This window comes from Vipera berus (genome assembly GCF_964194415.1).
Source record: "Vipera berus genome assembly, chromosome: 4".
Lineage (NCBI taxonomy): Eukaryota > Metazoa > Chordata > Lepidosauria > Squamata > Viperidae > Vipera > Vipera berus.
In genome coordinates this window covers 46111784-46138442 of record NC_138206.1, presented here as the reverse complement: position 1 = coordinate 46138442, position 26659 = coordinate 46111784, and the positions used below count along the sequence as shown (strand labels likewise).

General features: G+C 35.6%; 1 protein-coding gene across 1 annotated transcript in view; it reads left to right on the top strand.

Moving 5' to 3' along the window:
- The window catches only part of ROBO2 (roundabout guidance receptor 2), a gene marked incomplete at both ends in the record, with an annotated part of 410756 nt that overhangs the window by 347456 nt on the left and 36641 nt on the right, over positions 1 to 26659 (top strand). Inside the window, 4 exons of the mRNA XM_081326352.1 lie at positions 2677 to 2888; positions 11753 to 11908; positions 13660 to 13905; positions 18491 to 18691. Coding sequence (XP_081182478.1) covers positions 2677 to 2888; positions 11753 to 11908; positions 13660 to 13905; positions 18491 to 18691 — 815 coding nt within the window. The remainder of the gene's footprint in view (positions 1 to 2676; positions 2889 to 11752; positions 11909 to 13659; positions 13906 to 18490; positions 18692 to 26659) is intronic.

Below are 26659 nucleotides of genomic sequence, written 5' to 3'. Positions count from 1 at the left end.
GTTTTATCACAGTACCGAAACCTTTACACACAACTGTTTGAAATTTTACATTGCATTCTGGCAAGTTACCTCTAAACCCAGCTGTTCTGCTGTCTGGCCACCATTCCTCTCAAGCACTAATCTTACAATGTATACAGATTTTGCTCACATGCTTTAAAATGGAGGGAATAATTAAAGCTCATTATCTACCTGCAATAAAAACCCTGAAATTGATTCTTCAAGTACTTATCTTAAGTTCATATAATCCATACTCACCCCTTCTCAGAAGAATTTCTTGTTATTTCCCAAGTGAATAGAAAGAGAAACACCTCCATAGGAGTACATGGAGATGAGATGTAGAAAGGGTTGAGGGTGGGGGAAACGAGACTCTTGATATTTATTATGAGATGGGATGAGATAGTTGTTATGTTGTTATGTGACATTAAGTTACATTACGTTATGTTACATTGTGGTTGGATAGTGTAATTGTTAGAGTGTCACCAGACTACATACCTTTTCTGGAAAAATGAGGTTGGAGACTAAGATAAAGAATAAAGGTCCCAAAGGTGCTTTTTCACAAGGCAACTGGACGTTCTTGTTTTTCTTTGAAGACGTTTTACATCCAAGAAGCTTTTTCAGCTCTGACTGGATGGTGGGGAATGGAGACAGCTGGTCATTTGCATACTTTTAGAGAGTTGTTAAGGCCACCTGGAGGTTTATGTGTGTTGTCAGGGTCACCTGAGTAGTGCAAATGGTTGTGAAGCCTTCTTGGAGCTGCTGAAAGGACTGTGTTATAGACTGGAGATAGATGGTGTCGTATCCCTTTCCCTCTGTTGAGTTCAGTTTTGACATAGATGGCCTCTTTGACTCCTCTTTCAAATCAGCGGTCCTCTCTGTCCAAAATGTGGACTATGCTGTCCTCAAAAGAGTGGCCTTTATTTTTTAAATGTAGATGGACTGCTGAATCTTGTCCTGATGGGTTTGTTCTCCTATGTTGTGCCATGCGTTTATGAAGTGGTTGTTTTGTTTCCCCAATGTACAGTTCTGCACATGGCTCACTGCATTGTACTGCATATACCACATAGTTCAGTTTGTATCTGGGTGTTTTATCCTTGGGGTGGACAAGCTTCTGCCTTAGTGTATTTGTGGGTTTGAAGGGTGCATGTATGTTGTTTTGACTGAAGATCCTCCGGAGCTTTTCCAATATTTGTGCAATGTATGGAATGCCAACGTTGTTTTGTTTATTGTTTTCTTCTTTGCCTGCTACGGAGGAGCTTCTGCTAGGTCTTTTTTGGGATTTGATGAAGGCCCCGTTTGGAATAGCCACAGATTCTGAGGGCTTCCTTGATGTGTTTTAGTTCTTTTTCTTTCCCATCTGTGCTGGTAGGCGGACTTTCAACTCGATGGTGTAAGGTTCTGATAACTCCCATTTTGTGCTCCAGTGGGTGATGAGAATCAAAATGTAAATATTTATCCATTGGGGAGGGGGGGGTTCTGTTAACTTTATTGTTAAGGCGTCTGTCTTCCTTAACGTGTACTGCATAGTCCAGGAAGGCCAGGGTATTTTCGTTAAGATCTTCCCGTGTGAATTTCATGTATCTGTCCACAGAGTTGATGTGTTTGGTGAACACTTCCAATTCGAATTGGTGTATTTTGCTACTCTTATTGGGAATTAGCCAATATTTGTTTGATTTTTGTCTCAGAAGAGTAAAGAGTATATCAGGCTCCCCATTTCTGACTCAAAATTATTAGAATGGACTTTATTGTAGTCTTGAAGCTCTTGATTTCCTTTCTTATTTTCTGTAGAACAATAGCTCATGCAAATTTCAATTATTAATTATTTTAATATTTTATCTTAATGTTGCTTCTGCTTTTAATTCTACTACTTCTTGATACACCTTTTGAAATTTGAGGGTTTACGTAAACTGAAAAAGTGGGATAGAAATTTGGTAAAAAATAAATATCACACAAATTATATATCAATAATTTTACTCAGGTAAAATTAACACTAAATAAATTAAAAGGCTCTGTTAAATTATTATTGAGATAGAAAATGACTGCATCATTTTCAGTAGTAGCCATAAAATTACTCTTTATCATGATGTCTGTATAAACATAACTAAGAATACTGTTGTGTAAACATTTTGTTTGGGCTATCCTTTGAGCTCTAATAGTAATGTGAAAAAAATCCTTTGCTTTCAATGCTAATCAAAAATGGCTTGCAGAGGATGGATATAAAATGACTTGACTTTTATACACCCACAAGTGCATCAAACATATTCAAGAAATTTACTGTTTTCTTTCTTTAACAGTGATTTATCCAGAGTATTAATGGCTTGAATAAAGCCATAATTTGTATTATTTTGGATGTACTACATTCAAATTAGCATACAGTGTATTACAATGATGATAATTGGTTGTAAAATTAGGATATAGGCATGCAAGAAAAATAAGTTTTAGAGCACCTACAAATCCTTAAAAAGTGTCATTTTTCTCCTCAAAAATAAACTCATTCTGCATTACCATTAAAACATATCTCCAACTGACTGCAGTCAACATTAAGGAAGATACATAAATTACATGAATGGCCATAAATGGCAATTTAAAGAATTTAAGTTTGTCTAGATAATGGTCTCAGCTTTTTAAATAAATTGGTAAGTACAATGCTTAATATATGTATCTTCCTCTTTGTTCTAGGCACAATCAAATCAATATTCAGCCACCTCAGACCCCAGCTCCCCCATTAGGATATGTCTCTGGAACATTAATATCAGATTTTGAAGCAGACATTCCAGAGGATGAAGATGAAGATGATATTGAAGAAGAGGCTATAGAAATCACACGGCCATTACGAGACCTAGAACATACTTCAGGCTGCGGCACGGACAACTTTGACAGCTCTCTGACAGGTAGGAAAAGAACACTGATAAGCCCTATTTGTGAACATTATAAATAACAAACTGTGAGTCGCAAAGTCAAAAACAAGCAAAAAAAAATTCCAAGGTAACTCAATCTGAATTGATAATAAAATTACTATTGGTGAAATTGACAACATTCAGTTTATATATGAATTTCATAATCTTAGAAGGGTTCAGACCTAGTAGCCCTTTTTGCCTTTGGAAGCCCAAGCATGCAAAGTCCACATATGTAATTAAAGTTACTTTTAATATATTTAGTTATTTAATGTTTGCAATCAAACTGCTTTCCGAACTATTTATGTTCAAAGATTTCAAAACTAAATCCACTTTAAATCCAATCTAAAGCCTTTGAAAGAGTACTTTCTTAGTCCCATAAGTGCTTTTTCAAAAAGTACCTGGACTTTCTTGTTTTTCTTTGAAGACATTTCACTTCTCATCCAAGAAGCTTCCTTCAGCTCTTCTTAGTGTACCTGTATGCTAAGCGCTTTGCCTGAATTTTCTTAGAACTTCTGGCATATTTTTTAAAGGAAAATTCTCCATATTTCTCCATATATCCCAAGTTAGTAATATACCATATACCAAAAACATCAGCGTTTTTTTTTATTTAAAAAGTTTTACAATACATTTTGACTTTAATCCTCCCTCCCCCACCCCCCCAACCCTCCCTATCCCTCTCCCCCATTCCCTCCTCCCCCCCCGACTTCCCAGAGCTAAATACAGGGTATAAAATCAAAAAACAAACAGAAGCACCCCTATGTTATCAGCAATAAACTATTAATTCTATCTCCCTCTAGCTCATATAAAATGAATACAAACAATATTAATATTACAAATAAAGTAAAAAAGAAAAAGAGGAAAACAGAAAAAGAGCTTTACTCAGAATAGATTTTCTTAATCCCAGTCCTTATTCATATTAATTTAAAAAAAAAGAAAAAAAAACTTTCACCTACTATTTACATTCTCCAACCTTTCTCTAATTTCTAAACAAATTCTCAGTTACGCGCCAAAAGCGCCTATCTCTATTAACCTTAATAATCTCCAACCAAACTAAACTATGATCAAAAATAATTCTTGCATGTATCGCACCAAATGTCTCGCAGTTCCAAGTCATCCTTGAGTTCAAATAAAAAGAGTAAAAAAAAAAGGTTTAAGCAGTCTGTAAGACAACTTGTTGTTAATTAGGAGCTTGCATACCCATTCTTAGTTCAACACATACTTTTAGTCCATAACCCTAATATACTTTTCTAACAAGCAAATAACATCAATCTTAAATTGTGTTAAATATTAAAAAAAAACTTTCTTTCTCCTCTATGATAAATTTAATCCATTGACATTCTAATTTAAAAATTTAATCACCAATCTTAACGCTCCAAAGCTTTTGGAGCACGTCTGTCATGACCCCCAAAACTTCTTTGGACCGCGCCCCTCCCACAGCTTCACTGTAAGTACACTTTGGAGATTCCATAACTTTCTGCTGGTCTTGCTCTTGCTCTCGTCTCGCTCTTCTTAGGGCGGCACGCGTCATCCTCTGGCCTCCTGCAACATCCGATGAAACTGTATCTTGATCCCCTCCAACACCATTGTCCTCTATCTGTCTATCTGCAACATCTTGAAGCTTTCCCTCGCCGTATCCCTTTACAGCTTCCAAAAATGATAGGGGAGTTGCTTTTAACACATTGCTATAAAAATCACGTGCCTGGGCCACAGTAACCAGACAATGTCTTTTACCTTCATGCGTCACCACCAGTCCAACTGGAATCTCCCATCTAAACTTAATATCACATTTCTTAAGTTCCTGTACAAGAAATGCAAAATCTTTCCTTCTCCTTAAAATCTTCGGAGGAATTTATTTAAAACCAAGACTTCTTGCTCAGCCACTACCAATTTAGTATCATAAGCAGCTTGAATGACTTCATCTCTAATTACTCTCTTTGTAAAATAGACCACCACATCTCTGGGTAACTTCCTCTGTCTTGCAATCCATGAATTTACACGAAAAATTTTGTCCATATTTCCCTCAATTTCAGATGCTGGCTGGCCCAATACCCCTTCCAGAGCTTCAGAAATCAGCTGCTTTAAATCTTCTTTACAATTCTCCTTTAAACCCCTGATTCTAATAGCATACTGCATCTGATGATACTGAACAAGGCTCAATTCTCCGTCCATTTTATCCCTTATATTTTCATTTTCTAATACCTTTGCTTCTAATATAGAGTTCTTTTGACTGAGATCCTTCACTTTTACATCCAGCTGTTGCACACATTCAGCTACAGATTCAATCATAGACAACATGTCCACCCTCATTGCTCTAAACTTCTCTTCCATCTTCTTCTCCAATTTCTCCATTTTCTCCTCCATTTTCTCCTCCAGCTTTTTCAACTTTTCATCCATCATGTCAGACATCAATTGTGAATGCTTTCCAAGAGCATCTTGTAAATCCTTAAGCGTCAATGCCGGAGGAGGTGCAGGAGGAAGCAAAGCTTGCAATGCGGTCTGTTGCACCAGGGAAGACCCCGCACTCCGAAGAGCTTTAGAAGTTTTAGCCGCCATCTTCCCCCACTTTCACTTATTGCGCACTTTCACTTTAAAGCTATAAAATCCATTGAGCTAGAGAGTAAAGATAAGAGTCCACATCACCTTGACCTCCTGTACCGCTCTGCCTGCATCTTGACAATCAAAAGTATTTCCTTTTGGCAGGGGTGGTTGCTAACGCCTGGCTCTGCTCCATAAATCCCGGAGCAGGGGCGCTGCGCAGCTCGGAGCAACCCAGGCTTCGGGGGGGCTCAATCCTTCAGCCGCCCAAACTCTCAGCTCAGGCGGCCCCGGAGAGCTCAACCCCTACCTGGGGCCTCACCCCCTCCTCTTCTCCCGAGGAGGGGGCTTCAAATCCATCTAAACAGCTGATCGGCGCTGTTTACGATGAAAAAACACAGCTGCGGAGCGGGCAGCCCGAAAACGGCTGTCTTCGGCGTCGCGTCGCCACCAGAAGTGGAAAAAAACATCAGCGTTTTTAAATGACTGCTTGTTAATTCTATCACCATCTTGTGTATGTGATCTTAATTTTTATAATGCTGTAAGTTTTAGGTCCCCTTCATGGATTACTGCCTTGTCGTGGCGAAGGGGCTTGCTTAATTCAATGAAGCTATGAGCTTTGCTGTGCAGGGCCACCCAAGACAGAAAGGTCATAGCAGAGAGTTCTGACAAAACGTGATCCACTGGAGAAGGAAATGGCAACCCACTCCAGTATCTTTGCCATGAAAACCCTATGGACAGTACCAAAAGGCAAAAGGATATGACGCTGGACGATGAGCCCCTCAGGTCGGAAGGCATCCAATATGCTACTGGGGAAGAGCAGAGGGCTAGTACTAGTAGCACGAGAAAGAATGAAGCAACTGGGCCAAAGCCAAAAGGACGCTGAGCTGTGGATATGTCTGGTGGTGAAAGGAAAGTCCGATGCTGTAAAGATTTTTTCTCCATAGGAACCTGGGATGTAAGATCCATGAATCAAGGAAAGCTGGATGTAGTCAAACAAGAGATGACAAGACTGAACATTGACATCTTAGGTATCAGCGAACTAAAATGGACAGGAATGGGTGAATTTAATTCAGATGAATCTCTATACAGTCAGTAAAAACAAGACCAGGAGCTGACTGTGGCTCAGACCATGAGCTTCTCATTGCAAAGTTTAGGCTTAAACTGAAGAAAGTAAAGAAAAGCACTAGGCCACTCAGGTATGAATTAAATCATATCCCTGTTGAATATACAGTAGAGGTGACAAATAGATTTAAGGAATTAGATCTGATAGACAGAGTGCCTGAAGAACTATGGACAGAGGTTCGCAACATTGTACAACTAAAACCATCCCAAAGAAAAAGAAATGCAAGAAAGCAAAATGGCTGTCTGAGGAAGCTTTGCAAATAGCCGAGGAAAGGAGGGAAGCGAAAGGCAAGGGAGAAAAAGAAAGATACGCCCAATTGAATGCAGAATTCCAGAGAATACCTAGAAGAGATAAGAATGCTTTCTTAAATGAACAGTGCAAAGAAATAGAAGAAAACAATAGAATAGGGAGGACCAGAGATCTTTTCAAGAAAATTGGAGAGTTGAAGGGAACGTTTAATGCAAAAATGGGCATGATAAAGGACCAAAATGGCAGGGATCTAACAGAGGCAGAAGAGATTAAGAAGAGGTGGCAAAATTACAGAGAAGAACTATACAACAATGAGCTTAACGTCCCTGATAATCACAGTGAGGTGGTCACTGACCTTGAGGCAGACATCTTGGAATGTGAAGTGAAGTGGGCCTTAGAAAAGCTGAGCAACAACAAAGCTAATGGAGGTGACAGTATTCCAGCTGAGCTATTCAAAATCTTAAAAGACGATGCAGTAAAAGTGCTACACTCAATTTGCCAGCAAATTTGGAAAACTCAACAGTGGCCACAGGATTGGAAAAGATCAGTTTACATTACAATTCCAAAGAAAGGCAGTGCCAAAGAATGTTCAAACTATCACACCATTGCACTCATTTCTCATGCTAGTAAAGTTATGCTTAAAATCCTACAAGCTAGACTCCAGCAGCATGTAGATCGAGAACTACCAGAAGTACAGGCAGGATTTTGAAGAGGCAGAGGAACTAGAGATCAAATTGCCAACATACGCTGGATCATGGAGAAAGCTAGAGAGTTCCAAATAAACATCTACTTCTGCTTCATTGACTATGCTAAAGCTTTTGATTGTGTGGATCACAACAAACTGTGGCAAGTTCTTAAAGAGATGGGCATACCAGACCATCTTATTTGTGGGCCATCCTATATGTGGGCCAAGAAGCAACAGTGAGAACTGGACACGGAACCACTGATTGGTTCAAAATTGGGAAAGGAGTCCGGCAAGGCTGTATACTGTTGCCCTGCCTATTTAACTTATATGCAGAGCACATCATGAGAAAGGCAGGGCTAGATGAATCAAAAATTGGAATTAAGATTGCCGGGAGAAATATCAACAACCTAAGATATGCAGATGATACCACTCTAATGGCAGAAAGTGAAGAAGAACTAAAGAGCCTCTTGCTGCGGGTGAAGGAGAGTGCAAAACCTGGGTTGAAACTTAACATTAAGAAAACCAAGATCATGGCATCCAGCCCTCTCAATTCCTGGCAAATAGATGGGGAAGAAATGGAGGTAGTGACGGATTTTCTTTTCCTGGGCTCCAAGATCACCGCAGATGGGGACTGTAGCCAAGAAATTAAAAGACGCTTGCTCCTCGGGAGGAAAGCCATGGCAAATTTAGACAGCACACTAAAAAGCAGAGACATCACCCTGTCAACAAAAGTGCGTATAGTCAAGGCTATGGTCTTTCCAGTTGCAATGTATGGCTGTGAAAGTTGGACCATAAGAAAGGCTGAGCGCCAAAGAATTGAGGCCTTTGAACTATGGTGTTGGAGAAGACTCCTGTGAATCCCTTGGACTGCAAGGCGATCAAACTGGTCAGTCCTAGAGGAAATCAACCCTGACTGCTCTTTAGAAGGCCAGATCCTGAAGCTAAAACTCAAATACTTTGGCCACCTAATGAGAAGGAAGGACTCACTGGAGAAGAGCCTAATGCTGGGAAAGATTGAGGGCAATAGAAGAAGGGGACGACAGAGAATGAGGTGGCTGGATGGAGTCACTGAAGCAGTAGGCGTGAGCTTAAATGGACTCCAGAAGATGGTAGAGGATAGGAAGGCCTGGAGGAACGTTGTCCATAGGGTCGCGATGGGTCGGACACTACTTCACAGCTAACAACCACAAAGTTTTAGGTTTTAGAACAAACAATATTAATATATGCTAACCCTAACCCTTAATCATAGGGCAACAGTATTGTTGACAACTACTTAGCCCAACATGTGGAGCAAAATTAAAATATCCCTATGAGTGGTAAATGCTTATTAAGGTACTTCTTTTCAGAACTCTTTTATGAAACCAAGTGAATCAAATATGTATGGTTCTGTCAGTTATTATAGATGAAACCATCGTGAACTTCATAAACATGAGATTTTTCATTTTAATGAAAAAATAAATTGAAGCCATTTAACCTAATTTATTTCTTTTTAGAATTTCAGTCTTCTCCATCTGTATCACCTCTTATTTTTTCTTATTGCTGTAAGGCACAAAAAGTTATCAGATTTATTAAAGCTGTTAGCATGCACTTAGAACATTAAGTAGTTGTTTAAATGTTGCAGAGCAGTAAAATACTAGGATGAAACGGCATCTTCCTCTGCTTCTGGTACAGTTTAAGCACTAACATTAATTTATGATCTGTCATCAATTCAATGCTAAATCCACTCTTGCAGATAAATCTGTATTCCTACATCCATTAGGCTTGAGTATAATTCAGTTTTATAATATGATCTGTTAATTACTCCTTCACTTTTTAATGAGATTTTTTAAAAAATCTCCTTTAGGCTCCTTGTATTGGAGCACACTTATGAGCAATGACCATCTTATTTCTACCAATTAAATAGAACTTTATAGAAAATAAATGTACAAAAATAACAATTAAAATATGTATTATTTATCTAAACATTTCCAGATTATTATTCTAATATTTTAATGGAAGTAATTATGATATCACAGTTACTTGGCAGGAACACAAAAACAACGGAGCTATCAGTAACACAAATATTGCATTACTGATTTCACTGGATAATTAATTGTTTAAATGATTTATGTGGCCACCCAACCTGCAAATGACAACTTTGGGTAGCTAACCTAGGATTAAAAACATAGAACAAAAGAGCCAACAAAGAGAAAAACAGGAAAAATACCCACATAGCCCAGGTTGAGTCATGATGCATATAAAGCAAACAAACAGGTTTTCAAAGCCTTATAAAAAGTGAAGCAAGATCAGAGTCTTCCATACCTTGGAGTGTAAGCTGTTCTAAAGGATAGTATACAGTTGGGGAGATGATTTTTGAGATAAATATGCAGGAAACATTACCTAGGAAAAAGAGGATGAAAGTATTTTTAAGTCCATAACAACAAGATAATATTCAGAAGTGGATCAGGGAGATGCCGTGAATTATAAGGAAGAAGGAGGTACAGCACAATGTTATTATTATAGTACATGGAATCTCAATAAAAGTAGTATTAGCCTTCCTGTGGTATCGATTTCCTAATCTGGTCGATCAAATCAGATTTTGTCTCTGGTAAGGACTGCAACAGACAAGAATTTTGTGATTAATGGCAGTAAGTGGTAAGTTTGCTTATTGATTGATTGATTGGTTTTATGAGACTGCCAGTTGAAACAATGAACATTAAAAAACCACACATTAAAAAAGCGAATAAAATATCAACCAAACTTGAAATTATTGGACTCAAATTAGAGAACTGGGGAGAGAGGGGGAAGCGATCTTAACAGCTTTTGTAAAGAGAAACAAAGTTGGTGCCTATCATAAATCAGGAGAGAACATTTCAGACCACAGGAACAGCCAGTAAATAGATACGATTCCCAAATCCCATGAGATTGCAAAATTTAAAAGGGGGACCCTGGACCAAATTTAATACAGTATGTTCTCATTTATGGACTTACTGTTCAGCAACCATTTGAAGGTATGAGGATGCTAAAAAAAAATCACTGACCAATGACCGATCACCATTACATGATCGGTTCATGGCTGCTGGCAAAATGCACTGCTTTCGGTGTTTATTCCCCCTTATGTGCCTACCTATAATCTATCAATATTACTGCATAGATATAATGCATAATGAATAATCATCAATTTTCCTGTTTTGGGGTCCAAACTGTTGAGATCAGCTTATGTCCAGTTAATAATTCCAGCAATATATCATGTCACAGGTATGGTGCAGATATTGATGGCTTTGATGGGGTTTGCACCTTTTGTTTTTAGCATTTTTTGACACTTTTGATGTATTCTTTACTAATTACATTTTTAACTTCTCCATGCTTGATGTTATCAAATTGTAAAATGACCAGAAGCTTGTAAACTTCGTCCTGATGGTTCACTTATGGTTGGACAATTCAACATTTCAATCCCATTACTGTTCTTGATTTTATTTCAATTAATTGCTACTATAGCACATTTTTCTAGGCCAATTCCATCTGTGCTAAAAATTCTTATCTTATTTGTCAAGAACTGGATTTCAGTTTCTGATTTTCCATAAAGCTTCAGATCATCCATATAAAGCAAATGTGAAATTTTATTGGCACTTGCTGTTGCTTGATAGCCTAGATTTTTTTCTTCAAAATCAGTGAAAACGGGATCATTGCAATGACAAATAAGAACAGTGATAATGAGTCACCCTGGAAGATGCCTCTCCTAATGTTGACAAGTCCATATTTTTCATTTCCAACAATCAAATCTATCTTTCACTGCTTCACTATTTTTTCTATTAAACATTCTAAAGTTTTTACTGATACCAGTTTTTTTCCAAACTTTTGATGATCCAACTTTGTGGTAATGAGTCAAATAGCTTTTTATAATCAACCCAGACGATAGTAAATTGGTTTTGGAGCTTTTGCAGATTCCAAACCATTTTATCAATCAGAAGTTGATATTTTGTACTTCTGCTTTTTTCTATTATTTCTTTTCTGTTCTACTGGAATAATGTTGTTTTCTTCCACATAATTTTGCTTGTTTTCCTCTATTATATCTTTGAGTAATTTAAGTATTGTAGGCAAGCATGCTATTGGCATTATTAATATTTATAGTTCATCACCCAGTTAGCCAGATGCAGTGCAAAAGTTTGAAAGTTTCTCAGAAAATAAAATGCTGCTGCCTTTGTTACCTTTCTGGTAGTGCCTCCTATAAAGCAATATTTTCAATGAAAATATTTTAAGAATGTTTTATTTTTTTTATTTTAGGCAAACCACATTCCACTTCTCAGAAACTTCGCCCAACCAGCCCATTTTCTACTGATAGCAATACTAGTATAATCCAGAATCAGAGTCAAAGGCCTAGGCCTAACCCTACCAAAAAACAGCCATCCTTGCCTCATCGTAGGGAAGGCATGGCAGATGGTAAGTTCCCTGGTTTAAAATTATTTCGGTGGCTTGTGAAAAATAAATTCACTGTTTTTGTTATAAAGGTTTTTTCAAATACAGTTAGTTACCTAACTGTGTGTTTGCATCTTTGTTCAATATCAGAAAGTAATAAATTATGACCAGGCTTGGTATACGAAAATTTGTTTCTATAAACTGCTTGCAAACTTCAGAACAATATTCAGGCTTTAGGGATGTATTTAAACCTTAAGAACATTGCAAAACTAAGTTTTAAGTCAACTGTTTCTTTTATATTTTGTTCTTTCTATCACACAAATACAGTAAATATGTTCTCTGTGTTTCAGATCTGTCCATATAAAGCTTATTTGGCCAATGAAAACTCAATGTCCTCTTTAATTCATTTTATTCTATACATTTAGAGATTACATCATATTTTCAGGTTTTTGCAAGGCATTTGCCTTTTTTAAAAACTATGTACTATAATTGTGTATGTGTATGAAAGAGACTTTGGCCGCTTATCATACGGTATTTTTATATTAACGTTTGCATGCATTTTTCAGAAATCTAAGAGGTATTTGATGCATAATTACCAGCTTTCTGCAACATAGCCTTATAATTCTTCAGTGCAGCTAAAACTTGCAAAGCCTCACACACATAGACACACTTCTCTGCCTCAACAAGTTAGCCAAATCCTTTCTATATTAAATTGGTGATTAAACTTAGTATGATTGCTTTTATATCCATTTTCTTTGTCCTGTCATTCATATCTGTAGAGAAAAGAAGTTTCATCAGTTTTTATTTGTCTTGACACATGTAATGGTACAGAGCATATCTTTGAGCAAATAGATACAATTCTGGCTTTGTCCAATGTTACATCAGAAAAGAACTGGTTGCTTAAAGTCAAGTTTCTTTGTAGAGTAACTAGCATTCCTACACATGTTCATTGTCATTTTTGTCATTTTATAATATGTATAATATGGCTTAAGATGTTTTAACAGGTTGTGTGTGGGTAGTACATACTTTTTTTAATTTGGGGTAGGCAGAGTATATAGTGGAATTGTTATTCATGAGAAAAAGGGTTACAATGATTGTTTCAAGGACTAAAAGACCGCAAGTAAATTTAAAAAATGTTAACTTAAAAGAAGTTCATAAAGTGAGAATTCTATCCATCCCACTTACCTCCCACAGCTGCATTTACTGATGTGAATTGATGTGTTGAACAAAGATAAACAAAAGGGAGGCAGAAAGGTAGAATTTAATGAATTTTCAGATAGTTACTCTGACCACAGAGATTGACTTAACTGAGAACATTACTATAAAAGTTCCATCTTACATCTTTGTTTTTGTTTTAATAAAGAAAAGGCTCCTTTAGGACATTGGGTCTTCCTGAGTGTGTAGATAGCTTGGCAACAATTGCAAAGATGGTCCTCCATTGGTTTCTTCTGAATTTTTTTGGGGGGTGGGGTGGGGAGGGATTGTCCTTTTAGCCTACAGTTCTGACATTTCTTGGAGGTCAGAAACAAACATCCAAGTATAATTCTGCTTAGTTTATAAAAAAGTCAGCTAATTAGGTGCTTTTATAGGTTTTGCAAATGTGTAATAAGAAATATAGATTATCTGGGCCAGCTAAAATTGTTTTTCTCAGAAAGAATATGACCTGACTAAAATCAGTAAAATATATGTTTAATAATGTTAATAGATAAAGCCCTTCTTTTTTGTTCTATAATTTAATGTTTCACTGGATTTTATAAAGCTATTTACATTTTTAGATCTTCCACCACCACCAGACCCACCTCCGGGTCAGGGAATAAGGCAACAGATAGGTACTGGCCAACGTGGAGGTTCAACAGAAAGAAAAGGGAGTTCTTTAGAGCGACAGCATACAACCAACATAGATGAAACAAAGAATTCTTTGGATCGCCAAACTAGAACATCATTGGAGTGGCAACGACAAACCCAGGATTGGCTAACTTCCACCGAACTTCAAGGCCAGCAAAAGCAAGCCTTTGGATCAGGTGTGTAATTGTACATCTCAGAGCACCTTGGGCAATTCCCTAAACCTGTTATAATTTACTGTTAACTCCCTTACAAATGGTGAAGGTCAAGGCTTACATAGCAACAAAGGATGTCAATTAGCATCTGACATCCATTGTTATTGGTTCTTACAATGGTGAAGCACTGAATACACCTAACATGATATCCAGTAATAATGATGTGTTTTATGAGAGGCACAACAATAATGCTATGCACTAATTGACTTCTGAATTTTGATTATTTTATAAGAACAACAATCTCTTATTTTGGGATTATTACTGTGTAAATATAAGAGTGGAATATATCTATCTAGGAATCAGCCTCAGTGAACTGAAAATATATTTATGGTCTTTTATTCTGCTAAATAAATGTTCTATAACTTGTTATATAATACTGTCCTTCCCTAATACACATACAGCAATAATGCTGCAGTGATTGTGTCACAGACCCAAGTAGATATGAGAAAAGCAATAAGGGCAATGACATTCTTCATTAAAGACCATTTGTTAGAACATTTTGTCTGAACACTTCTTTTTTTAAAAAAAAAGCCAAAATATTAAAAGACACAGGATAGAACAGGCAAGAACAAGCAGTGTGATTCTATATGGTCCCGGTTCAATACATGGTTTAAAAATTGGGTTATAATGTAAAAAAATAAAGTATTTCAAAGTAGACATATCAGAAGACATATTGATTTCTTGAGTTCAATCAATCAATCATTCAGAGTAGAGCTGGAAGAGATCTTGGAGGTCTTCTAGTCCAATCCCCTGCTCAAGCAGAAGACCCAATACCATTTCAGACAAGTGGCTGTCCAGTCTCTTCTTAAAGACCTCCAGTGACGAAGCACCTACAACTTCTGAAGGCAAGCTGTTCCACTGGTTAACTGTTTTCACTGTTAAAAAGTTTCTCCTTAATTCCAGGTTGCTTCTCTCCTTGATTATTTTCCATCCATTGTTTTCTTGTCTTGCCTTCTGATGCTGTGGAAAATAAGTTGACCTCCACATCTTTGTGGCAACCTTTCAAATACTGGAATCCTGCTATCATTTCACCCCTAGTCCTTGTTTTCTCTAGACTAGCCATACCCAGTTCCTGCAATGGTTCTTCATATGTTTTAGTCTCCAAGTTCTTAATCATCTTAGTTGCTCTTCTCTGCTCTTTTTACAAAATCTCAACAACTTTTTTGTAATGTGGTGACCAGAACTGGATGCAGTATTTCAGGTGTGGTTCAAACTGTACTATTGATATACTATTGCCATAGCTTATTATTATGTACGTATGAAAGTCTCAGATTCATTTTGTAGCCACTAAACTTTGAGGTGAAATTAGGAAAAGCTTTTACTTACAACTCAGTTGTATGGACTGATAGTACAACATAATAAAACCAGGTTCCTATAATCCTAATCCTAGTCGCTTTAAATACTTGTTAGAACAGGGGTTCCTAATCTTTGGGCTGCAGCCCACTAGTGGCCGTGAGCTGTTTGTAACTGGGCCGTGGAAACTGAGCATGCATGCATACGTGCATCTGACTTACATGAGCAGTGGGTGTGCATGTGCATGCGAGCTCCATTTGTGTGAGCAGTGGGTGAGCGCATGCATATGCACTCCATTTGTGTGAGCGGCAGGCTTACAGGCAAATGGAGCTCTGTGCAGGCCCACATGCTTGCCAGCCGCTCACGCACAACCATTCCCTCCCCCCCACAACAGCCCACAAAGGTCTTAGAACATAGAACAGATTTCAATTATAGACTATGAACTAAATATTTGAATATTGCTTTACCACCATCTTGTTTGTTTTCTCCTGGAATCAATAGAATTTAAATGGATTAATCTTGGTGGAATTTTAGTTCTAGGGCTAGGTGATATATTTTTCCCAATAATTTTATTAAGGATTATATTGAATCTGTAAATCTAATATAAGAACCTAACACAAAAATAGTTTAGAAAAAGAATCAACCACCAAGAAAAAAGTAGCAAGAGAAAAAAATTCCACCTTCATTGTTAACAAGTATATTCACCATTAACAACTTTTCATTGTCTCTTAAAATAAAACCAACTACATCTTCATCCTATAACTCATCTATTTTTATCTCTAAATCTTCAGCATTCCTTATTAATCAGCAAAGGTCCAGTAAAAAAATTGAAAGAAAACCAAGAACATAACATAGTACTCCTTCCCATTTAATCAAAAAAGCTTTTATCTTCCTTTTTACTAATCAAAATGTAATCTAAATTAACAATTAAACCTTACAAAAAATAAGATTTAGTAACCTCTCTTTACATATCAAAAATAATAATATCCATTCATGATAGCCATTAAGCATCATCAGAGTTTTCTTGCTGAAGCCATTTGCAAATCTTGATCAAGTTTTTTTCTATTACTTTTATTTCTCAACAATGAAGGCAAATATAGGTGTCCCATGATAATGTTGCAGGATCCCATCTGGGTTGGTCACCAGGACCAGAGGTTTAGTCTTCCAGGTTTTGAGACCTCGTGCTGGATCCCACCTTCAGGGAACTCTTCTCTAGCAGAGTGTTTTTATTTTTATTTCTTCTCTTGGAAATCTTGTCATCTTTATCCACATCCATCTGTAATTTCCATGTAATAATTCCAGTATATCTCTTGTAATCCAATTTTAAAAGATAATCCACATGTTTTGATACATTATTTGCATGTCTTTAATTTTTAAATGATCATTTAGTTCCATTGGTAAATCCAGCATATCCATCTATTTCTTATAATTTTTATGTACATCTTAAGTTACATTCTGATTATCTTCAGCTTGGAGCACAATGGAATCCATGAGTCCCAGCTGATTGAAATCGGCTGCAAAAACATCAGTTCCTGCTATCTACTCATAAAAACAGATCTCCAAAGTGAAAATGGCTAATCACAGCATGTTCCAAAGAGAATTTCAGGAATCTAGATGTAACATCCAGCAGCTGTTTAGGCTGTAATGTCTCCTGCAGTCTGCAGAGCAGAGAAAAATATTGGGCATTGGTTCACTGTTCCTTACCAGAAGCCTGGAATTTTATTCTTAAATTATAACAGATTCTATAGACCTTTGCTAAGAAATAGTGAATGTGATCCCAATACAGAACTCAATATTAAAGCATAGGAGATGTTTATTAGGTAATGTTTTAGTTTTTATATATAAGTCAATTAAATAATTTCCGTAATACTAAATATCTTTGGAAATAATACCAAGTAAGTAATTAAATATATAGGGACGCAGTGGCTCAGTGGGTTAGGACGTTGAGCTTGTCGATCAGAAGGTCGGCAGTTTGGCGGGTCAAATCCCGAGTGCCACGTAACAGAGTGAGCACCTGTTACTCGTCCCAGCTTCTGCCAACCTAGCAGTTCGAAAGCATGTAAAAATTCAAGTAGAAAAATAGGGACCACTACGGTGGGAAGGTAACAGCGTTCCGTGCGCCTTTGGCATCTAGTCATGCCGGCCACATGACCACAGAGACGTCCTCGGACAAACGCTGGCTCTTAGGCTTTGAAACGTAGATGAGCACCGGCCCCTAGAGTCGGAAACGACTAGCACGTATGTGCGGGGAAAACTTTACCTTTACCTTAAGTAATTAAATATGCTAATTGTATAGTTCTTTATCTTAATTGAAAATTTATCATAATTCTAGTGTTGAAGGAAAGCATTTTTTGTACATTGAGCAACAATAGTTACTCAGTAATCAACTATTAGTATGCAAATTGTGTATTTTTTCTATTTATTTAAGGCACCATGTTTGTTTTAATTATGAGCGGTTTAATTTCAGAATGAATATATGACTGTGTTCCTTTGAGCAAAATGTAACCTCTGATTTCTGCCTGAACTAGTCTTTGCAATTTCCTTGGCAAGATTTTTTTCAAAAGAGGGTTGCAATCTTCTGGAGAGAAAATAGTCCAAGTTCACCCAGCTGGCTTTGCACCTAAGCAGGTCTAGAACTCATGGTCCTCCTATTTCAACGCTGCTGCCTTAACTATTACACTAAACAGGCTTGTTTTAAGAAAAAGGGTTGCACATATTTTTCTTTCCGCAGGTTTAGTCATTTTAAATATCAGGCAAGTTTATTAAATTCATCTGTGGATTTAATTATTTTGATATATGTATATATGTATGTATTTAGGAGCCTTGGTGGAGCAGTGGGCTAATGCCTCCTTAAGTAACACCAGCTGCCTGCAATTAGTGCAGGTTCGCATCCCACCAGGCTCAAGGTTGACTCAGCCTTCCATCCTTCCGAGGTAGGTAAAATGAGGACCCAGATTGTTGGGGGCAATAAGCTGACTTTGTAATAATGCCGCTTGGGGTGGGTGTGAAAGCCCTAATAAGCAGGTATATAAATAGAATGAAGGCTACTGCTAAGCTTGTAAGCCGCCCTGAGTCTTCGGAGAAGGGCGGGATATAAATGGAATTAAAATAAATAAAATAAATTTCCAATTCCCAAAACTTAGTAGTTACTCAGATTTTTGAAACTGAATGTAATATTTCACATACATAGGTTGAGACTGTTGATTCCTAATGCACAAGGCAATTTTGTAATTTGTATGTCTCAATATATTTCCAGAAGAGACATTGGTGCCATATAGCAAGCCTAGCTTCCCATCCCCAGGTGGTCACAGCTCTTCAGGTACAGCATCTTCTAAAGGATCAACTGGACCCAAAAAAGCAGATGTCATGAAAGGAGGTCATCAGCGCAACATGAGCGACCTTATTGATGTGGGATATATTGGATTAAACAGCCAAGGACAGTTTCCTGATGAATTATGTAAGATTATTTTGCAATCAAGAACATTTTAAAATGTTTTAAATTAGAATAGAAGAAAAATGTTTACTTTTCTGTGTCAGTGGATAGTCATGGGAAAACTATTGTTAACAACATATTAACCTATAATATGCTGTAAGATTTTTTACATGTTTAATAAGGTAAATCACCATATTATAAATTTAAACAAGTGCACACAGTATTTTCCATCTGAATTAGTATTAATAGTAATGTTCCATAGTCCTGAATCAATGGAACTTCTTGTTTAGTTTTCTTGGGTTTGTAGGGCACAACGACCATGTTTCATAAAACTATATTATAGCCATGTTGTTAAATAAGCAAGAAACAAACCAGTATATAGAAAAATGAAAAGCCAAAATGCAATGTTAGCTTCCTATAAATTCATAATAGATAACTAAGGATAATAACAGCTTCCACTAAATGTTAGGTCTTTTAGAACAGGAAACTCCCTCTGTATAATAACATAATTGCTTAGATTCTTAGATTCAATCTTATAGGCCTTTTCTTCATTCATATAAATTATTGAAAATAAAATAAAATACAAACAATTCTACAGATAGATTAATTGATACACTTACTTTTTTATTTCTGAATCTTTTTTATTTCATATAGCTTTGCAATGTTTAATATAAATTTAATATAATTTAATAATAATATAAAAAGTATTGATTTCCTAGTTTTATTACATATAAACTGCTAAGCTTGTAAGCCGCCCTGAGTCTTCGGAGAAGGGCGGGATATAAATGGAATTAAAATAAATAAAAAATAAATAAAATAAACATTATAAATATACAATATGCACAAGAGAGAAGGCGGTCACCTAGAAAAAAAGAACAAAACACTTTTTAACTATTCATTTGGAAGTTCTCAATTTTATTTAATCATTTTCTCCAAGAATTTAACATTAAAAAGAAATTTAACATTTCTGAACAGCAAACTTAACTACAGTAGAAAACTACTGGTTACAACAGCATATTATTTATATTTCATGGTAAAGGGTTACACACGCAAAAAAAATCTGAAGATATAGTAGGAGTTTGCTCCCTTTATTTGCTCTCCCTTATTTTTATAAAACTAGAATATTTATATAGGCTGTATATAAATGAATAAATCTAAAAGCTGTGGGCATATACCAAAATGTGAACTTTTGATAATATTACAATATACTTAGTAACTTAGTATTGCAGGAATGAAGAAAAAGCTTTAAAATATGCAAATGGGAAAATGCACTTATAGTTCTGTGCAATAAAGAACAGTCTAGGCATAATTGCATTTTCCTAATTTATGTGTAGAGAAAATGTATAAAGTCAGAGAAAACACAAAATGCCCATAATAATAGGGGTACTCCTTTATTTTGTCCATAAATGATTCAGCTGAATGAACATGACCCTTTTTAAAAATTATGAGTGACAATGGAAAAAATTGTCTATTTCAGCTCTACATATAAGAACCTTAAAATTTTGGGGATGAGATCACAGTTGCCTTCTTATAGGATATTTTCTGTCACGTTATGAAACTTTGAACTGTATAAAATAATACTTGAAATGTCAATTAATGTAGCTCGGATACGTGTTACATGTAAATTTCACTTTCAATTGGGTCATAGTTATTCAGTTATAGAACAAATTAGGTAAATTTATTTTCCTCAATTAAAATTCTGTGTTAATAATAGTTTTGCTCTACTTTCAAACTTCTCTTTTCCAGAAATTTGTAATGTTAAGATGTATTAAAATATGCAAAGATGGTATTTTGTGGTGTAGATTGTCTGAAGTTTCTACTCTTATTAAATTACAATTACTGTTCCCAATATTTATTTCAAGTATCAAAATATTGTAATATTTTAATTTACATGCACTGTTTAAAAAGTTATTTTAAACTATATTTTTGATCAATATATGCTTAAATCATAAAACAAATGCATAATTTTTAAAACTAAAGTATCTTAAAACATTATCCTGCTCTTGTTTTTTTTTTGTTTAACAGAGTAGTTGAAAAGAAACATCTCCAGCTGCTTTCAAGGCCATCAAGTCTCAACTCATGGAAGTGATGACACTAAACAGTGCAATGAACATTTTCTTTATTTATGTACTTACTATTAAAGGAACTGTAAATGCAATGTAAAGAAACACAGCCACACATATCCCACAGATATTCTACCCGTGTTCTTCTTTTACACCTTTCATTTTAAATTCTTTCTTATTAAGCATATATACCGGGGGGGGGGGGAATCACCCTGCAGGATGAAATAAATTTCCCTTGTACATAATTTCTTTTTATTGCATTGCTATGCAAACTCACCTTCATTTAGCTATGTTCATATTATTGTCTGTCCTTCTTGGTCTGTTGTACTATATGTGAATTAATAGGCTGTGGTGCCATATAATAACTTTTAATTGTGTAACATTTTATGTTTGAAGTTTGCACTGCAATTTTTTTGTTGGTGATAAGCACAAAACTTTTATGCCTCGTGTCATGAAGAAGAAGATTGAATGTGAAAGGAGTCTATGTACTGTAAGCTATGTTGGATAATGCTGGATGTAATGAATTATGTTAGGTGGTTTTCCATTTGGGTGTAGAATTAGGAAGATGACTGGCAATACTGATGTTAGCAAGAGTTGATTGGGACATCAGGAATGGAATGCCATCTGAAATAGCAAGCAATGTTGCTTTTATCATTTAAAGAAAAAAGGTCAAATGATGGAAGTATCAGTTTCAAGATCAGATTAGAACACGAAAGCCTCCTATCTTCTTAGTATCAGTTTTTCATTTATTCAGTACAGTTGCACTCACTACAAAGGAAGGAGGTTAAGATGTTTCACTAAAGCTGTTTTTTCTACTACTTTTTATTTTAGAAAAGAGTATTATCATTGATTTGCTCTGAAGGTAGAGATCCAGTATGAACCATATGAAGGTAGAGGAATACTTAGCAAGACGTAAAGATGCAATTATCATTGAGATATCCAAGCTGCTTCCAAAAATCTACAATATTCATCTTTTCAATGCTTGTTCAGTAAAGATGAAGATGTAGAGCTACGTCACTTGAAATCCATGATCTATTTTTTCTTATGCAACTAACACATAGTTTTGCTGTATTATTATCTGAAGCTGTAAGACATTGAAATCCAATTCATTTGTATTTAAATCTTGGGTTACAGTAGTTGAAAAGAAACTTACGGCATATTCATGCTCAGTTTGAAATCAAGGTGTTTCTTTTTACCAATTCAGTAACATTACAGGAAACTGGTTTAAACAAGGAAAAGACATCTTTGACCTATTTTTGATGACTAAATTTAGCCTCTTCTTACAAAAACAATGCATGTTGATACACTTTTTAAATAAACCAAACTTGCTGTAAGTGGACATTAACAAAGCATCCTGTCTCATCATTAATTTTCATGATTTCTCCAGCTACTTGCCAGTTTTTCACATCTTTGTTAGAAATATTATACATGTATTCCAATGCATTAAATATTTTATTTGAAGTTTACATCAAAAAGCTTATCTTATTCATTCATATCATTGTTACAAACATTCATCTACACAGTTAGTTCCTGTTGTTTATAACTTTGCCTTGATGATCATGCTACTGTTAAACAAAATACGTCTTGATCAAGCAAAGAAATATGCATTCTTTTTCATTACATTACTCTGAGAATGTGATAAACAAATATTTTTAGTATAAATTGTAAATCAGTATTGCAAGTATTACTTTTTCATTTTAATTTAATTCAGAGTATTGGCAAACTAGAAACAGAGGTGCATTGATTCAGAGTGCATGGAAGTTATGTAAAATTATCAGTAATTGAAATGTTAGACATAGCTAAGGCCATTATTCTATAAAGACATAGAACATTCATAAGTGTAAAAAAACATTTTTCTATCCTGAATTCTGTATATTAAAAATGAATATATATATACGCTAGCATTAGTAGAATGGATACAAAAAAAATCTGCATATAGTTTCATATAATGATGATACAAAAAGCTGCTTTGAAGGAGAAAAGTCATTCTACTCACAACCTACCAAAAATCGTGGTACAGCTATGTCTGGTTTGGAGCAATTTTTGTGTACCTGTAGGCAGGGGCTTTTCAATTAAACATTTCACAGCACCAGTCATTTAAAAGTGACAAAAGATATTGAATTTCTGTCATGTATCACCTTAATTCTTATATATTCCTTTCTTACTCTGGAATACTGGAATTGTGATGTATTGACGTACTACTAGCTAGAATATGGGTCACAAGTCTATTGCACAAAAATATGTAGCTACCAAAAGTCTTTTGCAAGATTTGAGATAACCCATGTATTCAAATGTCAAGCAATCTTTGCCAATATTATCTGTGAAACTCTACGTGTTAGTATTAGGCACCAAATGTCATGAGTTTTCTTGTGAAAAAGTCACATTGCCAACAAGGTCTTTCCCCCTTAAACCTCAACTTCTATGAGAGATTTCTAGGACTTAAACAGGCTTCAAATTACGACCAGAATATATGTGTCTTGGTTCTTGTTACAACGTGCATTTTTATAAATGAAAACTTGTATAACATTTTTAAATCCACAGAGTGACTGCAACTAACAACTAGGAAAAATAGGTATGTATTGAAATTATAGGAAAATCTGATTTGTAGAAATTCAGGATGCACATTGGTGCATAACTGTTTACAAGGGTGTATTTTGGACACATCTGGCACTACACATTTGAAATCTTATTCCAAATATATATATATATATATATATATATATATATATATATATATATATATATATATATATATATATATATATATATATATATATATATATATATATATATAAATCAGGATTTAAATAAATGTTAACACTTTAAATTATCATGGATTGGATTTAAATTTCATTTACATATTACAGTAAAATTGTAGCCATTTCTATACTTAGATCCATGGTATTAACTCTAGTATTTATCCTTTTTGTCCTGTGCAAAGTTAATAATTCCATGGCTATTATCATGCACTTTCATGCCAATCTTATTAGGCAGCATGCTAACAGTACTGAATATGCTGAAATATATTCCTCTTGCTAAATTGAGTGAGCTACGAAAGTGGCTTCAACCATACATTTAAAAGTACTGTAAAAAATCAGACATAATGGCTTATCCTAAGTGCAATATGTAAATGATAAGAGTTCTCAGAAATCTATTCAAGATAATGTGATAAATCACAAGTTTTCAAGATGCAACATAAATTTAAAGGAATATAACAATATTTGATAACTCAAAGTTTATGCCTTGAGTTTTATATAGTATGATCTTCCTGAGTATTTTAATTAGTTTTAGAAATATGCGTTGAGCTTTGGTGGAACACCTTATTGGCCAATTTTTCTTCACAATTCAATGTGAACAAAAGTAGCCATCCCATACTCTTAGTTATAATTTTGTATCAGTATTAAAAATATGTAGTGCTATAATATCAGTCTATTATTCACTACTATAGAATTATCTTTACATTATTCTTAGGATGCTTTTAAAAAGATTTAATGTGTAACATGCTATTGTTTTATCTCTTCTTTCTCTCCCTGTTTCTCATTATGTAGTGTACTTCAAATAATCACAGAACCTATTTTTTAAAATGTGAAATTTGCCTTTTTTCTTTTTTATAATTGAAGGAAACTTTTTTATAATTGAAAATATTTCTTATTCATAATGTGTCTAAAGAAAAGGAATGTGGTGGCAGCTCTTAAAACTGTTTTCTAATTTTTTTATATAAAATGATTCAGTTACAACAGTTTTTTCAGTCACATACACACAAAGAAAATGACCTCTTAATGTGTTTCATGTGTTAGTGAAGCAAAATTTAATAGGCAAAAAGTTGGTTAATCGTAATGTTAAGTGTGTATTGTATATCTACTGGGGAAAATAAACTTCCACATTTCAAAAAAAAAATTAAAGAAATTTTATTTAACATTCTCAATATAGGATTGCACGAACACCACATTGCAGTTTTATTCCTAAAATGTTCTATTGTATTTTTCTGTACCCCTAAGGTATCATTTCATAGCTATTCCACTGAAATCAAAACTGAAAATGGCACCCTATTAAAAGTCTTCCTAGCAAACACCATAAATATGTCATAAAGGCTGTTGTATCATCCTTCTCTGCCCCTGCTACAAAGGAACCTGATGATTATAGACAGTGAAAATCAGCTTCCTTAATTCAGTTATGTAACTTAGAACTGAAAAGGTTTAAGGCTGTTGAGTGCCACTGTAGACCAGTCATGCATCATCAGTAGAAATTACTTGTGTCTAACTTTGCCACCAAACTCATTCCTTTAAATATGCAAATTGGGCTTTTACCATTAAAGAAAACATTTACAGAATATCTCTCGCTCACTTGCTCTCTCACTCTCTCACACACATTTATTTTATATTCCTAACCAATTTGGAGGGAGGGAAGGGAAGGAAGGAACGAAGGAATCCATCTGAGGGACAAAATAGAAAATAAAAAAACTTCAACAAAGGAAAAAAATGTAAAAAAGCAGGAAACCTTGAATGAATTCTTATTCATGTGACATGCATGCACTCTTCTGTTTTAGTATAGTAGCTATTCACTTATACCCTTTATTGCACACTAATTAGAATTACACACTGTGAAAGCACCAATACCACAGAATGGGAAAGGAGTGACAAAAGAAAATGTGAAGGACTCAAATTCTCTCTTTTATCTCTTCTGTAACTCATTTACCCAAGGCATTTTAAGAGAATGGATATTATATCTAGTTGGCTTAATTAACTTTCAGAAGTTCCTATAAATTGCTGGTGACATTTGTGTTAAATAGGTACAGAGCCGGATAAATTGGCCTCTTTGTACTGATTCTGTCTATCCATGGTTGCAGTTTTGTAGGAGTACATACACAATATTCTCAGTATTACAAATAACCCTTACCAGCACAGTTGGGAATGATGGTTTGGGAGCAAGAGGAAAGGAATAATGCTGTTCTTTAACAGATATATTAAGTATAAAGGTAAAGGTTCCCCCGCACATCCGTGCTAGTCGTTTCCGACTCTAGGGGCCGGTGCTCATCTACGTTTCAAAGCCAAAGAGCCAGCGTTTGTCCGAGGACGTCTCCGTGGTCATGTGACTGGCATGACTAGATGCCAAAGGCGCATGGAACGCTGTTACCTTCCCACCGTAGTGGTCCCTATTTTTCTACTTGAATTTTTACATTTTTACATGCTTTCGAACTGCTAGGTTGGCAGAAGCTGGGACGAGTAACAGGTGCTCACTCTGTTACGCGGCACTCGGGATTTGACCCGCCAAACTGCCGACCTTCTGATCGACAAGCTCAGCGTCCTAACCCACTGAGCCACCGCGTCCCTTTATTTTTATTTATTTTTTTATTTTAATTCCATTTATATCCCGCCCTTCTCCGAAGACTCAGGGCGGCTTACAAGCTTAGCAGTAATTATATTAATTATATCCTTCAAAAATAACACAGGTTCTAATCATATAGTAACCGCAGTTGTTTCTGGCAAAACTGGTAAGTGACATGGTTTTTATTTATTTTTTATTTATTTTTATTACATTTATATCCCGCCCTTCTCCGAAGACTCAGGGCGGCTTACAAGCTTAGCAGTAGCCTTCATTCTATGTATATGCCTGCTTGTTAGGGCTTTCACACACACCCCAAGCGGCATTATTACAAAGTCAGCTTAATTGCCCCCAACAATCTGGGTCCTCATTTTACCTACCTCAGAAGGATGGAAGGCTGAGTCAACCTTGAGCCTGGTGGGATGCGAACCTGCACTAATTGCAGGCAGCTGGTGTTACTTAAGGAGGCATTAGCCCACTGCTCCACCAAGGCTGAGAGAGACGGACTATGAAGATCACCATGAAAATTGACTACGGATCCCATCAGTTAATGAATTTGTCTATCAGGGTCCAGGAAGAGAGCTTTCTCTGCCATTGTCCCTGTCCT